Source organism: Hyla sarda, chromosome 8 (genome assembly GCF_029499605.1).
Source record: "Hyla sarda isolate aHylSar1 chromosome 8, aHylSar1.hap1, whole genome shotgun sequence".
Lineage (NCBI taxonomy): Eukaryota > Metazoa > Chordata > Amphibia > Anura > Hylidae > Hyla > Hyla sarda.
Genome location: NC_079196.1, coordinates 148,988,526 through 149,002,825, shown reverse-complemented (window position 1 = coordinate 149,002,825; position 14,300 = coordinate 148,988,526). Strand labels below are relative to the sequence as shown.

General features: G+C 39.1%; 1 protein-coding gene across 3 annotated transcripts in view; it reads left to right on the top strand.

Moving 5' to 3' along the window:
- The window catches only part of MYO1B (myosin IB), a 219,646-nt gene that overhangs the window by 133,659 nt on the left and 71,687 nt on the right, over nucleotides 1-14,300 (top strand). For all 3 annotated transcript variants that reach the window (XM_056533486.1, XM_056533484.1, XM_056533485.1), the window contains exons 10-13: nucleotides 791-938; nucleotides 2,844-2,962; nucleotides 4,183-4,269; nucleotides 8,916-8,981. In XM_056533486.1, coding sequence (XP_056389461.1) covers nucleotides 791-938; nucleotides 2,844-2,962; nucleotides 4,183-4,269; nucleotides 8,916-8,981 — 420 coding nt within the window. The remainder of the gene's footprint in view (nucleotides 1-790; nucleotides 939-2,843; nucleotides 2,963-4,182; nucleotides 4,270-8,915; nucleotides 8,982-14,300) is intronic.

Sequence of the window (14,300 nt, the reverse complement as noted above, 5' to 3'; positions counted from 1 at the left end):
GCCCACCACAATTACCTGCTTTGACCCAACTGGGCTTTTCCCTGTGAGGCCTCCTGGAGTGGAAAGTTTTTTGGAATAAGCCATAAACTATCCAGGAATTGAAAAGGAACATTATTCAATAAATTACTGTGGTGATACCAGATATGCTTACCAGAATGTTCTGGTGTGCTTAACCCCAAACTAAAGACACTTTCAGCACATGCTATGAGGAGACCCTTATTCTTAAGGACCAAATTCCATTAAAATGTGTTGATATGTAGTCTTGACTGATATTTTTTTCTTGGCCTCCAGCAAGTAGGACACCGTATCCATTTAATTTGTGGTTGGAAAGGTGTTCCTGCACCTAAATTTTTCTGTTTTCAGTTTTCCTGTTCACCTTGAACATCTTTGACAGGCACTCATAGGGTGGTAGAATTTAATCTGAAGCCTTGTTAGCAGCGGAATATTCACACACACCTATAAAAGTTGTGTTGGTACAGAACGCGTTTGTTTGTATATAATGGCACACTAGAGATGGAGTCCTAAAGCCTAGCTATGGTTGCAGAGTATAAACATCACAAGGAGAGGTCATAAGAGGGATCTAGTTATCTCTTGTTGTGAGCGAACCTCTTTGTCCATTTCACAATGTTCCTCAATGTTAGCCATTTTATTAAGTGTCTGGTCATTGGGTAGTGATGCCCACCATATGTGCTGAATGATATTACTGGAGGGAAAATATACATATGTAAAAACAATTCTCTGAAATACTGTCACTTGTTTAAAATTGTTGTTTCTTTATTTCTTTTTACAGAATGCAATGCAGATCGTAGGCTTTATGGAACATGAAACACTGTCTGTTTTAGAAGCTATAGCTGCAGTGCTGAAATTGGGGAACATTGAGTTCAAACCAGAATCTCGTGTTAATGGCCTGGATGAAAGCAAAATTAAAGATAAAAATGGTAAGGGCACTGTCTGAGTGATATAGTAATCGGGCCCTCCAATGATCCTAACCAAAATAATGTGATCTGTAAACAGGCCCACTTTGTTGCTATTAAGTGATTCCAGTAAGTGAAAATGATAGCTTAAGGGCTGGACTTCCCGGAGAGCAAATTCTAGGCTGAATAGAGACAGTGCTAATAGTCCCTCAGAACAAGTCGTCTGTGTCTGTAGGACTTTAAAGCATCGTAATGTCTTACTGTCCCTGACATTACTAGGTGTCCAGGGAGATGAATCTATGGGTGTGGTGTGAATGACTACATCATGGCCACATAATAAGGGACTATAGCCACAGGAAAAAATGTGTTGTAAAGCCTCAATATATTTAATTTGAATTAAAAGACAAGCCCCATATGCCTTTACTGCAAATGAGTGCCTGAAGAGTGTTTCCATTGTCCTACTAAAGCGAGCTACAGTAATATGTTAACTTGTTGTTTGCTTCATCTCGTATAGAATTTTACTACATCTTTTATAGTGGCTTTCCACTGTTTTCTACCCATTAAGAGTTATCATTTTAACTAGTTGTTCAACAATGGCTTCAGTTGTCAAGAAAGCATATGTCTTGACTTTACATTTATTCAATTGTGACAAGGAAGTTGAAATTATAGTCTCCTAGTAAAAAGGCATGGAGAAAAGTCAAAATGGTGCTTGCTACTGAATGGTTTAGCTTTTTTTATTATAAGGCATTGAGCTATTAGGGGAGATTTATCAAAACTTGTGTGGAGGAAGTGTGCTGCAGTCGCCTATAACAACCAGTCAGCTTAATTTTTTCATTTTCTTTCTGAAAAATTAAAGAAGCATTCTGGTTGGTATGGACAACTCTCTACAAAGGTTTTAATAAACCTCCCCCATTGTGCATGCACAAAGCGAATTGCTGATATTACAATTTTAAACCCTCTCGAAGATACACAATCCTGATACAAAGTAGTTATTTGTGACTGTACATTTTTGTGACAACCGTAAATGTCTGTTTTTCATCCGTGTTACAGTCACAGTATCTGGCAGTAAAGTACAGTGTTAAACAAACCTACCTCTATACAGTTCTTGCTAAAAATAAGTAGATCCCTGAAAGTTGGGGCAAAAAAATCCTTTTGGGAAACTCTAGTGTAAGAACTAAAATTCCGCGAGTGGAGATTTCATCCTGGCGGCGGCCGCCGAAGTACTTCGGTGGTTGGGCTGCGCGGCACTGCACAGTCACCATTGACTGCTATGCAGTGCTCACGGACTTCCGCGCAAAGAAAGAACATGTTCTTTCTTTGCACTGATCAATTTCAGCTGCTGAAATTCTGCAGTGTGAACGTGCCTGCATGAGACCCATTCACACTAATGGTAAGAGTTCACACCACGGAATTCCAACATGTAATTCTGCTCTAAATCTGTAGTGTGTACATACCCTTAAGGAGATGCTGTGAAATAGATGTGGAACATTTCAAACCATTATAAACCAAGTAAAAATATATTTTTTGTTGTATAAATATGTTATATCCCATATTAGGTATCATCTTCTTCTGTTGTTTTATTGTGCTATTGAATTGAAAATGCCCTAAGCTATGGTTTACATGAAGAGGTGATGATTCAGCACCTACTGTTGTTGTCTTTGGTTATACAGTGAGGACACAACTTAAAATCACTTGGGGAATTTTTTATCAGTATCCCTAATTGATCTATGTAATTCCCCCTGGCATGCCTGAACAGCCTTTAAACAACGTTCATGTACAGGTATGAATTAGTTATGGTTTGGATAAGGTACACCGCTGGTGCTGCTGTAGAATCATACTTTATTTGGCATATTGAATTTTAAGTTTATCATTCGAATTCACTTGTTATATAGCAGTTTATGTATTTTCTTTCCTATTAATAACTTGCAGAGTTGAAAGAAATCTGTGAGCTGACGGGTATTGACCAGAGTGTGCTAGAGCGAGCGTTCAGTTTCCGAACTGTGGAAGCCAAACAAGAGAAAGTCTCCACAACCCTGAATGTTGCCCAGGTTAGTTATTAACCAAAGTTTTACATTTGTTTATAGAGATAATTTGACTATATGCTTTTTGTTTGTAGCTTCCAGCTGCATTCTCAAGGTCATAGCATTGGATCCATATTACTTCCCTTTTTTTTGATGACTGTTTTAGTATTCATTAAAATTGATATATATAATGGATTGACAGTTCTGTTTTCAGCTTAAACACTACTTGTTAGTTTAATGTTCCTTTTTTTCTGATCATTTTATTAGATTTGCAAATCTTTTTTTTTTCTTCAAATGAAAAGCCAAAACATAGGCAAATACAGTATAATATACTGTACATATATCATAGAAATACAGTAAAACCTCTCCAAAAGACCACCTCTTTGAGTAGACCACCCCCTTGTCCAGACCAGATTTCCTGTAATCAATATTTGGTTTAATCATATTTTATTAATTCTGGTCATGTTCTTTGTGAGTATTCTCTAGAAGACCAAATCTTAGAGGTTTCACTGAATATATATATTTCCCATAGCACAATGTTGGAAAACAAACTGCCTTGTTGATGCCAAAGGGGTGCTGTTTTGACATCCGTCGAGCCCTTTTTATTCTGGCAGATCCAATCGGCCTGACAGAAGCAAATAATTTAAAGGGGTTTTCCAGGAAAATACTTTTTTTTATATATATCAACTGGCTCCAGAAAGTTAAACAGATCTGTAAATTACTTCTATTAAAAAATCTTAATCCTTTCAGTACTTATGAGCTTCTGAAGTTAAGGTTGTTCTTTTCTGTCTAAGTGCTCTCTGATGACACGTGTCTCGGGAACCGCCCAGTGTAGAAGCAAATCCCCATAGCAAACCTCTTCTAAACTGGGCGGTTCCCGAGACACGTGTCATCAGAGAGCACTTAGACAGAAAAGAACAACCTTAACTTCAGAAGCTCATAAGTACTGAAAAGATTAAGATTTTTTTAATAGAAGTAATTTACAGATCTGTTTAACTTTCTGTAGCCAGTTGAGATATGTATATATCTATATCTATATATATATATATATATATATATTAATATATATATATATATATATATATATATATATATGTGTGTTTTTTCCTGGAATACCCCTTTAAGGTGTTTTTATATTTACTAGTGTGTGATGTTTTTACAAAGTCTGTGATATTTTTAGTATTGAGGATTTCAGTATTGCATAACTTCAGATCATTTTTTTTCTTTCCTCTGTCTTTTATATCCAGGCGTACTATGCACGTGATGCACTGGCTAAAAACATGTACAGCAGATTGTTTTCCTGGCTTGTCAACAGAATAAATGAGAGCATTAAGGTATAGCAAACTAGAAGTACATTTTAAAATGAAGATGTACAACTGGAACCAGCTGCATTTGGACAGTGACATAACTTCCATAGTTTAACCTGCACTCCGTCACCATGAATTTGACCTAAAGCTAAATGTCCACTTCAGTCATACACTGAAAACTTTATTTCAAAGTGGGTTTAACAAAAATGCTGTAACATTCTAGAAATGAAAGCCATTTTTGTACCTCCCATTTTTAGAGTCAAGGTAACGGGACAATTGTTTCATTGCCAGATGTGGCCTGTATCCTTGGTTTTACATTACAAATATGGAGCTTAAAGGTCTGTAGTGAACTTCAAATGCTAAATTTGTTAATGAAAACTCTTAATATGTGGTCCAAAGTGGTGTCAGTGCAAGTAAAAGATGCACATTAAGTAGAATAAGTTCTGTTCTTTGGTACATTCCTAAAAAGAAAATAAAGCGTTGGTGTGCTTAGCCATACCAAAAGGTTTGAAACTGCATGAGAAGTAGATTGTTGAATAATTACCTTGCCAAATGAAGAACACTTTCAAGGTTGGCATATCGTTAAAAAAGTGTAATATATAGCGACACCTCTATGTCTAGACCAGTGTTTCCCAACCAGGGTGCCTTAAGATGTTGCATAACTGCACCTCCCAGCATACCTGGACAGCCAAAGGCTGTCCAGGCATGCTGTGAGGTGCAGTTATGCAACATCTTAAGGCACCCTGGTTGGGAAAAACTGGTCTACAGGAAAGAAGGTTTCTACACCAGCATAGATGGGGGTTCTTTACTGTAAGAGCAGTGAGACAATGGAATGTTCTTCCAGATTCATGGTGAGCTCAATAAGGCTAGGTTCACACTGTGGAATTTCTGGGCAGAATTTCTACCGGCGATCTAGCCGGCGGCACTAGGACCGTGCGGGCTACATTATTGTTCCCATAGATGGCAATGCATTTCTGAGCAGATCCACCAAGAAATGCATTGTAGTCTATTGGAGCAGCATTGCAGCCTGCTCGGTCCTAGCACCGCCGGATTGATCTCCGGCAGAAATTCTGCAGTGTGAACCTAGCCTAAGAGTTCAGAAGGGGCCTGAACTTGTTTCTGGACAGTTATAGCATAATAGGTTATGGATATTGTTTATGGATTTTTTTTTTTTCTTCAACCTTATGAACTATATAACTATGTAATGTAAAAAGAAGATTTCTCTCTGGAACAGAAATGAAATCAAGAATCTCTTTACTAGAATGATTAGAAGAGAACAAAATAAAGCAGGGACTGAAGGCCTAGGGATCTGTAGCACACCATGTCATGTTTCTGACATTGTGAAGGCAGTGTTAAGACATGCATGGCAATGGAACTAGGTCATCTGATATCTATGTGCAGTCATGTCCTCAGGGAATATTACAGAATAAAGGGACATGTATAGAGCTATCCTTTTTACTTTGGTCAAATGTTGCAAAGTTGATAGGACAACAACTTCACAGTACAGATAGATAATGACCCAAAAAATACTACAAAAGCAACCAATGAGCTTCTTAACACAATAAATTGAATATTCTTCTACCATTTAGTCACCTGACCTTATTGAGCATGCCCGTTACTTTTTGAAGACAGATCTGAAAGCAGTAGGACTGGCAAAACAGCATCTGAAAACAGCTTCAGTAAAGGCCTGGCAATGCATTTAAAGGGCAGAAATAGCATTTTGGGATGTTAATGGGTTGTAGAATTCAGGCAGATGTAAAGTGTACACGATTTGTACTAAAATATTCCTTATTATATTATATTTGAGCCTGTTAAATTAGAGACATAAAAAAAAAATTCTAAACTGTCAATTCATTGTGGTGGTATATAGAAGCTAAATGATGAAGAATATATCACTGTCAGAATGCTTCTGGACTGTATTCAATGTGTGGCCCTGTGGTACCCAATCTGTTTTACGTAGCAACGATTAGATCGACGGCAGCATTCACATCTCGTTCGGGGCATACATTTTAGACCATATCTGTTTTTGTTGCTGGACTGAAAGCCGTGGTTTGATGCAGCGTCAGTCCACCAACAAAAATTAATGCAGTCCAAAAGTTACCTGGCTGGAGTCACAAGCTGACTCCGTCCGACTCATTGAAATGAATAGGTTACGCCACGGGCCAAACATGGATATGGCAGCAGTCAGTTTTCAAATTCTACTTCTTGATCCGTATGCCCTGAACCTGTTGTAAATGCAGCCTAAGACAGTACGTCCATGGGAAATTTCTATTTTTCTTTTTTTTTTTTTTTTTTGCTAAAATTTAGTTTTCACATTTTCTATGGTTATTAAAACGTGAAGAAAAGTGAAAAATCTGAAAACTTTCTAAATGTTTTGTATACAGCAAACAGCTTTTCATGATCGCAATAGATCATCAGCACTTACTGAGTAACAGCTTGTAAGTGACTTAATTGACATAAATAATGGAATTATGTTATTTAAATGTATTAATATAAACAATATATATATATATATATATATATATATATATATATATATATATTAATGCACTCCTCAAAAAAAAATTAAGGGAACACTAAAATAACACATTCTGGATCTGAATGAATGAACTAGTTATATGAAATACTTTCATCTTTATGAATGTGCTGATAACAAAAGCACACAAAAATTATCAATGGAAATCAAATTTATCAACCCATGGAGGTCTGGATATGGAGTCACACTCAAAATCAAAGTGGAAAACCACACTATAGGCTGATCCAACTTTGATGTAATGTCCTTAAAACCAGTCAAATGAGGCTCAGTAGTGTGTGTGGCCTACATATGCCGGTATGATCTCCCTACAATGCCTGGGCATGCTCCTGAGGAGGTGGCGGATGGTCTCCTGAGGGATGTCCTCCCAGACCTGGACTAAAGCATCCACCAACTCCTGGACAGTCTATGGTGCAACGTGGTGTTGGTGGATGGAGCGAGGCATGATGTCCCAGATATGCTCAATTGGATTCAGGTCTGGGGAATGGGCAGGCCAGTCCATAGCATCAATGCCTTCCTTTTGCAGGAACTGCTGATACACTCCAGCCACATGAAGTCAAGCATTGTCTTGCATTAGGAGGAACCCAGGGCCAACCGCACCAGCATATGGTCTCGCAAGGGGTCTGAGGATCTTATCTCAGTACCTAATGGGAGTCAGGCTACCTCTGGCAAGCACATGGAGGGCTGTGCGGCCCCCCAAAGAAATGCCACCCCACACCTTTACTGACCCACCGCCAAACCGGTCATGCTGGAGGATGTTGCAGGCAGCAGAATGTTCCCCACGATGTCTTCAGACTTTGTCACGTCTGTCACATGCTCAGTGGGAACCTGCTTAAATCTGTGAAGAGCACAGGGCGACAGTGGTGAATTTGCCAATCTTGGTGTTCTCTGGCAAATACCAAACGTCCTGTATGGTGTTGGGCTGTAAGCACAACCCCCACCTGTGGACGTCGAGCCCTCATGCCACCCTCGTCTGTTTCTAACCGTTTGAGTAGACACATCATTGGTAGTCATTTTGCAGGGCTCTGGCAGTGCTTCTCCTGCTCCTCCTTGCACAAAGGCAGAGGTAGCAGTTCTGCTGCTGGGTTGTTGCCCTCCTATGGCCTCCTCCACATCTCCTGATGTACTGGCCTACCACTAGAGTGAACACACTTCCAGCATTAAAAAGTCACCAAAACATCAGCGAGGAAGCATAGGAACTGAGAAGGGGTCTGTGGTCACCACCTTCAGAACCACTCCTTTATTGGGGGTGTCTTTCTAATTGCCTATAATTTCCACCTGTTGTCTGTTCCATTTGCACAACAGCATGTGAAATTGATTGTCAGTGTTGCTTCCTGAGTGGACAGTGTGATTTCACAGAAGTGTGATTGACTTGGAGTTACATTGTGTTGTTTAAGTGTTCCCTTTATTTTTTTAAGCAGTGTATTTGAGCTGCACTTTCTACAGATCCTTTCTATTGTCTATTTGTACATAACATTTTTAAAGTTTTTCTCAGGAAATTGTGATTTACTGGTAATGAAAAGTTTTTTAATATACCTTATGATTTCAGTTCAACACTGTATAACCAGGGTTAAATGTGAAATTGTGCAAAGTTTTGTCCAAGTCTCTTGGTTAGAAATGTGACTTTTGTCATAAAATTATTGCACTCCAGCCATGAGAATACTTAGAAGCTAACGTATATATTAACCATTTAAAGCAATCACTATATTAAATAGTCACACAGATCCAAGTTTATTATGCATTGTGGCCATTTTGATAAATTAGTTGCATGTACGTAAACCATAAACTGTTATCTAAGACCAACAGAATATATGCATGAAATGATTTTTCTTACTGTGTTTTCAGTCACTAACATCAGAGACTGAAAACTAGGGCATCATTTTCGCAGCCATGGGTGGGTTAACATTTACGCTTCAATATAATGTTTACCAGATTGTTTATTATGACATGTTTCCTAAAAATGTATCCAAGTAACGGACAGAAATATGCAACATGTAATATGGAGTTCAGATTTGTTGGGAGACAAGTTCATAGTTTAGGGTTTTGTTTTTTGCTAGAGCAGAGACTGAGCAAATATAGACACTGAGGAAATGGTTAAAAACAGGAAATATTTTATAACCTTTATATTTTATATATTAAGGCTCAAAATAAAGTAAGAAAGAAGGTAATGGGAGTCCTGGACATTTACGGCTTCGAGATTTTTGAGGTAAGGATTTTTTTCTGCTTGGCTAGGGTAATCTGCTACAAGCGGTATTGATGATTCATAAAATCTTATGGTAATGTAGACATATTTTCCACAGGAATATTCATTCTCTACAAAAAGTAAATCCAGAGACCTAAAACCTTTCTGCTTGCCTTCAGTGAGGGCAAGAATCCCATAACTCTCCACTGTATTATATATGTTTGTTTAAGGACAAAGGAACTACAGGCAGTAAATGCTTAACAGAGCCTCCAATGTGGATGTGAACATGTTAGCCCAAGATAAGGATGACAAACTAGGCTATATACCAAAATAACACAAACCATAATGGGTCATCCATTATAATAGAGTGATGTCACAGTACAAGTGTAATAAGGGGTATTATTTCAGAAAGTAATTTCCTATGTACAGGATAGGGAATAACTCGTTCATCGTTGGTGGTCTGAGCAATAAGACCAACACCAATCCAAAGATAGCAGGAAAACGGTCCTGTGCAGGCAGTGCTCAATTCATTATCTGTGGGCCCTTCTGAACATTGCCGAGCACAAATTATAAAATTAAGGGTTATTTAGTTTAGAAAAAAAGATGGCTAAGGGGCCACCTAATCACTATGTATAAATATATCAGGGGGCAGTGCAGCGATCACTCCCATGATCTTTATATACATGTAGGACTGTATCTGTAACAAGGGGCATCCTCTACGTCTAAAGGAAAGAAGGTTTCTACACCAGCACAGACAGGGGTTCTTTACTGTAAGAGCAGTGAGCCTATGGAACTCTCTCCCGGAGGAAGTGGTTATGGTGAATTCAATAAGAGTTGAAAAGGGGCCTGGATGCATTTCTAGACAGTTACAATTGCAGGTTATAGTCACTGGATTCTCGACATGGGTGGTTGATCCAGGGATTTATTTCAGATTTATTGCCAGATTTGAAGTTAGGAAGGAATTTTTCTCCCCAAAATGAGGACAATTGGCATATTACACAAGGGCTTTTTGCCTTTCTCTGGATCAATGCTATAGGGTGATAGGCTAAACTGGATGGATGTCTTGTTTTTTTGCAGTCATTCAAATAATGTTACTACTGTATGTAAGAATGAACCACGGGCCACGCATGCCTGCTTCCATTTCATTTATTAAGGGTATGTTTGTGCGACATTTTCAAGAATGGTGGGGCCTTGGCAGTCAGACCCCAACCCATCCGCTAGTTATCCCTTATCCTGTAGAAAGGGGATAAATTTCTGAAATGAGAATATCCCTTCAAAGAAAATTCTCCTTTTGGTCAGTCTGTTTTCAACTCTTTTACAGTACAATACATTGAGGTCTCTCCTTTCATTTTTTTTTGGTATAGTCATTGTTTAATCTTGTAAACGAGTCTTTTTAAAAGTTGTCAGGATATACTTTGTGGTCAGATTCTTCTTGTCTTGCTTTGCAATTATCAATGCCTTTCCTTATAGCAGCCGTTTCCCTTCACGAAGGCAATATGCCCGAGCAGGGTCTGGCAGGAGTTCTGCCTGAACTAGCTGTGTGTGCTTGATGAAATGAATGTGTGTAGGGTGAAGTGGAGGCAGCAGGCTTATGTCAGCAGAATACATTCTTTAGCTGTGCTGAGCAAGGGAGATGACAACAGACTGTTTGATGAAATACCATGATCCTGCATTCCAAATAGTACCAACTATACCCCTTTTTGTCTGATTTTATTAATTGCATTAAATAATACACAGGGTAGAGCTGACCCACCTGAGATCCACAGTTCTAGCACAATAAGGGGGCCCTTACAGTAATAGGGCCTCAGTAGTTTAGTAGACAACTTCCTTTGAAGCAGTTTTAAAAGTAATTATCATAATGACATTTTATGGGTTTTATTAAGTGAATTATAAAAGGTGTATCATGCACTTTCACAATCACTAGTCCTACATGATTTGTTTTATGGCAGCACAACTACATCCATGCATTTTATTACTATAACTGGGTAAGGAGATCACTAGTTTGACCCAGAGGAAGTGGTCAGTCTTGGGTCAGCTGACTTCCTGTGAAGTACAGGATGACCTTCTCACCTATCTGACTAATCCTGCTAGCTCCCAGACCCTTCCACTCACCACTCCTAGCTTTATCTGTGTGCTGCTGCTGCTATCTCTACAGGATCAGGATATTTAGTAATTATACACCTCCCCTGAGGCTGCTTTTCTGTTTTTGTGCTTATCACTGTAAAAAAAAAAAAAAAAAAAATATATATATATATATATATATATATATATATATATATATATATATATCTATCTAAAAAACAGAAAGCTGCCCCATAGCAATGTTTCTTTAAAAGAAGCACTTTGAATAAGAAAATGCATTAAACTACACATTATTTGAACTGACTCCAACCCTCTCATGAGTTCACCTGGCTGAACTCCAGCACCAGCAGCTTCGTTGGATACCCAGGTGCAGTGATAAAATGCTACACCTTAAGCCAAAGGATTATTTGGAAATTTTAGTCAGCAAAGCAAATCAATTACAACATTGATTCAATTACAACCAATGTGACTGCAAACTCATGCCTGCGACATCAGCTAAAACAGGTAAGGCTGGGTTCACACTGCTGTTAGGCTCCACTATATGAAGTTCTGTTGGCAGTCCATCATAACAACGGGAATTTGGCAGAGAAAAAATATAGCGCATTCCCACCTAACTCCATTTAAATAAATGACATCTGTAGGAACCCAGTGGAATCAGTTAGGACTGAGCACAATGGCAATGTGAACCTTATCTAAGCACAAGGCATACACCAGAACCTCTACATTATTCTCTTGTAATAGTCTATGCTGCACTATAAAGTAAATGTACTTTATTAAAGGAGTAGTCCAGTGGTGACCCAGTGGTGAACAACTTATCCTCTATCCTAAGGATAGGGGATAAGTTGCAGATGGCGGGGGGTCCGACCGCTGGGGCCCCCTGCGATCTCCTGTACGGAGCCCCGACAGCCTGCGGAAAGGGGGCGTGTCGACCTCCGCAGGAAGCGGCGGCCGACACGCCCCCTCAATACAACTCTATGGCAGAGCCGAAGCTCTGGCTTCGGCAATCTCCGGCTCTGCCATTGAGATGTATTGAGGGGGCGTGTCGGCCGCCGCTTCGTGCAGGGGTCGACACACGCTATCTGGCCGGAGAGCCTGGCCCCCGTACAGAGAGATCTCAGGGGGCCCCAGCGGTCGGACCCCCCGCGATCTCAAACTTATCCCCCATCCTTAGGATAGGGGATACGTTTTTCACCACTGGACTACCCCTTTAAAGCTATATACTTTCGGTAGCTATTGGTCAAACACCTGTTTAGGTGACCCACATTCATTGAGGGGAAAAAAAAAGAATTAAGCATGCTGAAATTTCTCTGACATATATTCCAAATAAATGTTGGCTAAACATCTATACACCTTAGATGGTTTCACTCAATTCTGATTCTGTTGACCTATATCTTAAATGGGCACTGTCAGATACAAAAACTTTTGATATGTTATAAAACATGTATAACCAATAGGTTTTGCAATTGCTTTCATTAGAAAATTTTCTGTATTTCATACTGAAAAAGCCAGTCAAACAACTGCCCCCCCTGCCTGCTTGGACACATACTAGTCCTGCTGTGTCCACGCGTCATCACCTATTTCATGGACACACTTCCTTGATTGACAGCTGTGAGCGCAGGGCTCATAGCTGTAAAAAAAAATCCTCCCACTGTCAGCTTGTGTCCTGCTACTGTCAGTGAGGACAAGCTGGGAGTTGTAATTTTGCTAATGCTAGGGGAGATGTGAGCAGACAGCATACTGAAGGAGGGGGGGGAGACCTGCACAGTGAGGCCACGCCCCCTCCCTTTGAGAGGAATTCAGAGTAGTGAGCTAAACTAAAAGTGTAATAAAAAAAATAATAATGTCCATGGTTAGGATTAGGTACTGAGTGATAGATAAAAAAAAAATTGATGGGTACGCTTTAAGGCTGCCATACATATTATGGTGGGCAACATGTTCTCGATCGATAAATAACGGTCCCTCAAAATTAATTTTCTGGTGACCCCCAAAGTACCCTAAGTCTGACATAATTGGTAAAACCATGTCAATAATTTGATTTGTCATCATGATCCCTATCCCAACAGAGGAGAATCTCATGGGTTAATAGAACATTGCATATGTGATGTAGAGACGTCTACATTGTTATATTGAGACATATTAACCTGATCCAAGTGTTTTGTTATGCTATCCTTATGCACTAGGGATCAGGATAAGTCCAGTAAGTAAGTTGGTTTGTTTAACGCTTTATGATATTGTATTGCACTCCTGATGTCTGCATAAGTTATCCCAACATGTCAGAGATCAAGATAAGGCTTGCTGCATTATGTATTATATGCATTTAAAGCCATCCTAATTATCTGTATGTTTTGCTTCTATCTGTTTAAATATCATAATTTGGTTTAGTCTACCTAATACTGCTAAGATAGGTCTAAAGTCTTCTTTTCTTTCCATTTGCAGTCTTTGAAAACATATATTTTACCGATTTTCATTGTATCTCTTAGCTGAAGAGTTGGTTTTATCTATAAGAAACTCTTGCGAGGTTTATTAAGACAACAAATGTTAAATAATGGTTTTGTGTAAAAGCCATGCTACTGTCCTGTCCTGATACTTGCATCCCTCTGTGCTCTGTAAACAAATGTTTCTAACATTAGAACCAGCAGCATTTTATGGAAACAAGCTGTGCAAGGGCTGGGTAGGGCAGGGCCTTAGATATTTCACATATCTTTCTAATGTTCCCACACTTGCTTTGGTTAGGAAGTGGAGCTTCGAGGATTATTTTTGAACATCAACATTTTTCTTTCCCTGCCAGCTTCCTCTTTGGCTTGTCTTTTAATTAAAGGATTCCAATAATGGTATTTACTAATGTCTGTCCTATTTACTCCTATTTATTTATACACTGCTTTCAGTCCTCAAACTCGTAGACTGTCATCTTAGTCTTAGATGCACATGTACAATTTGGTACCCCAATATAATGGTTTCTGGTCATCATGTATGCCCCTTTTATTTAAGACTACCATCAGGCTTCCTTTGTAATCTTTCAGCAGCTCAGTTATAGTTGACTGTAGGAATATCAAAGCATGCAGCCAATAAAAGTCCTGTGGGGTCCATAAGGATTTGTTGGTATCTTTGATGTAACCCAGTACTTCCTTTTTGGTCTCTGCTCCATGACATGATGATAGTGTGAACAGAGTTTGTAAAATAAGTGGCTTTGAAGTGATGCCTAGAACATGTGCTAGCAGTGCATGACATAGGGATTCCAAGGACAGCAAAGAGACAATTTCC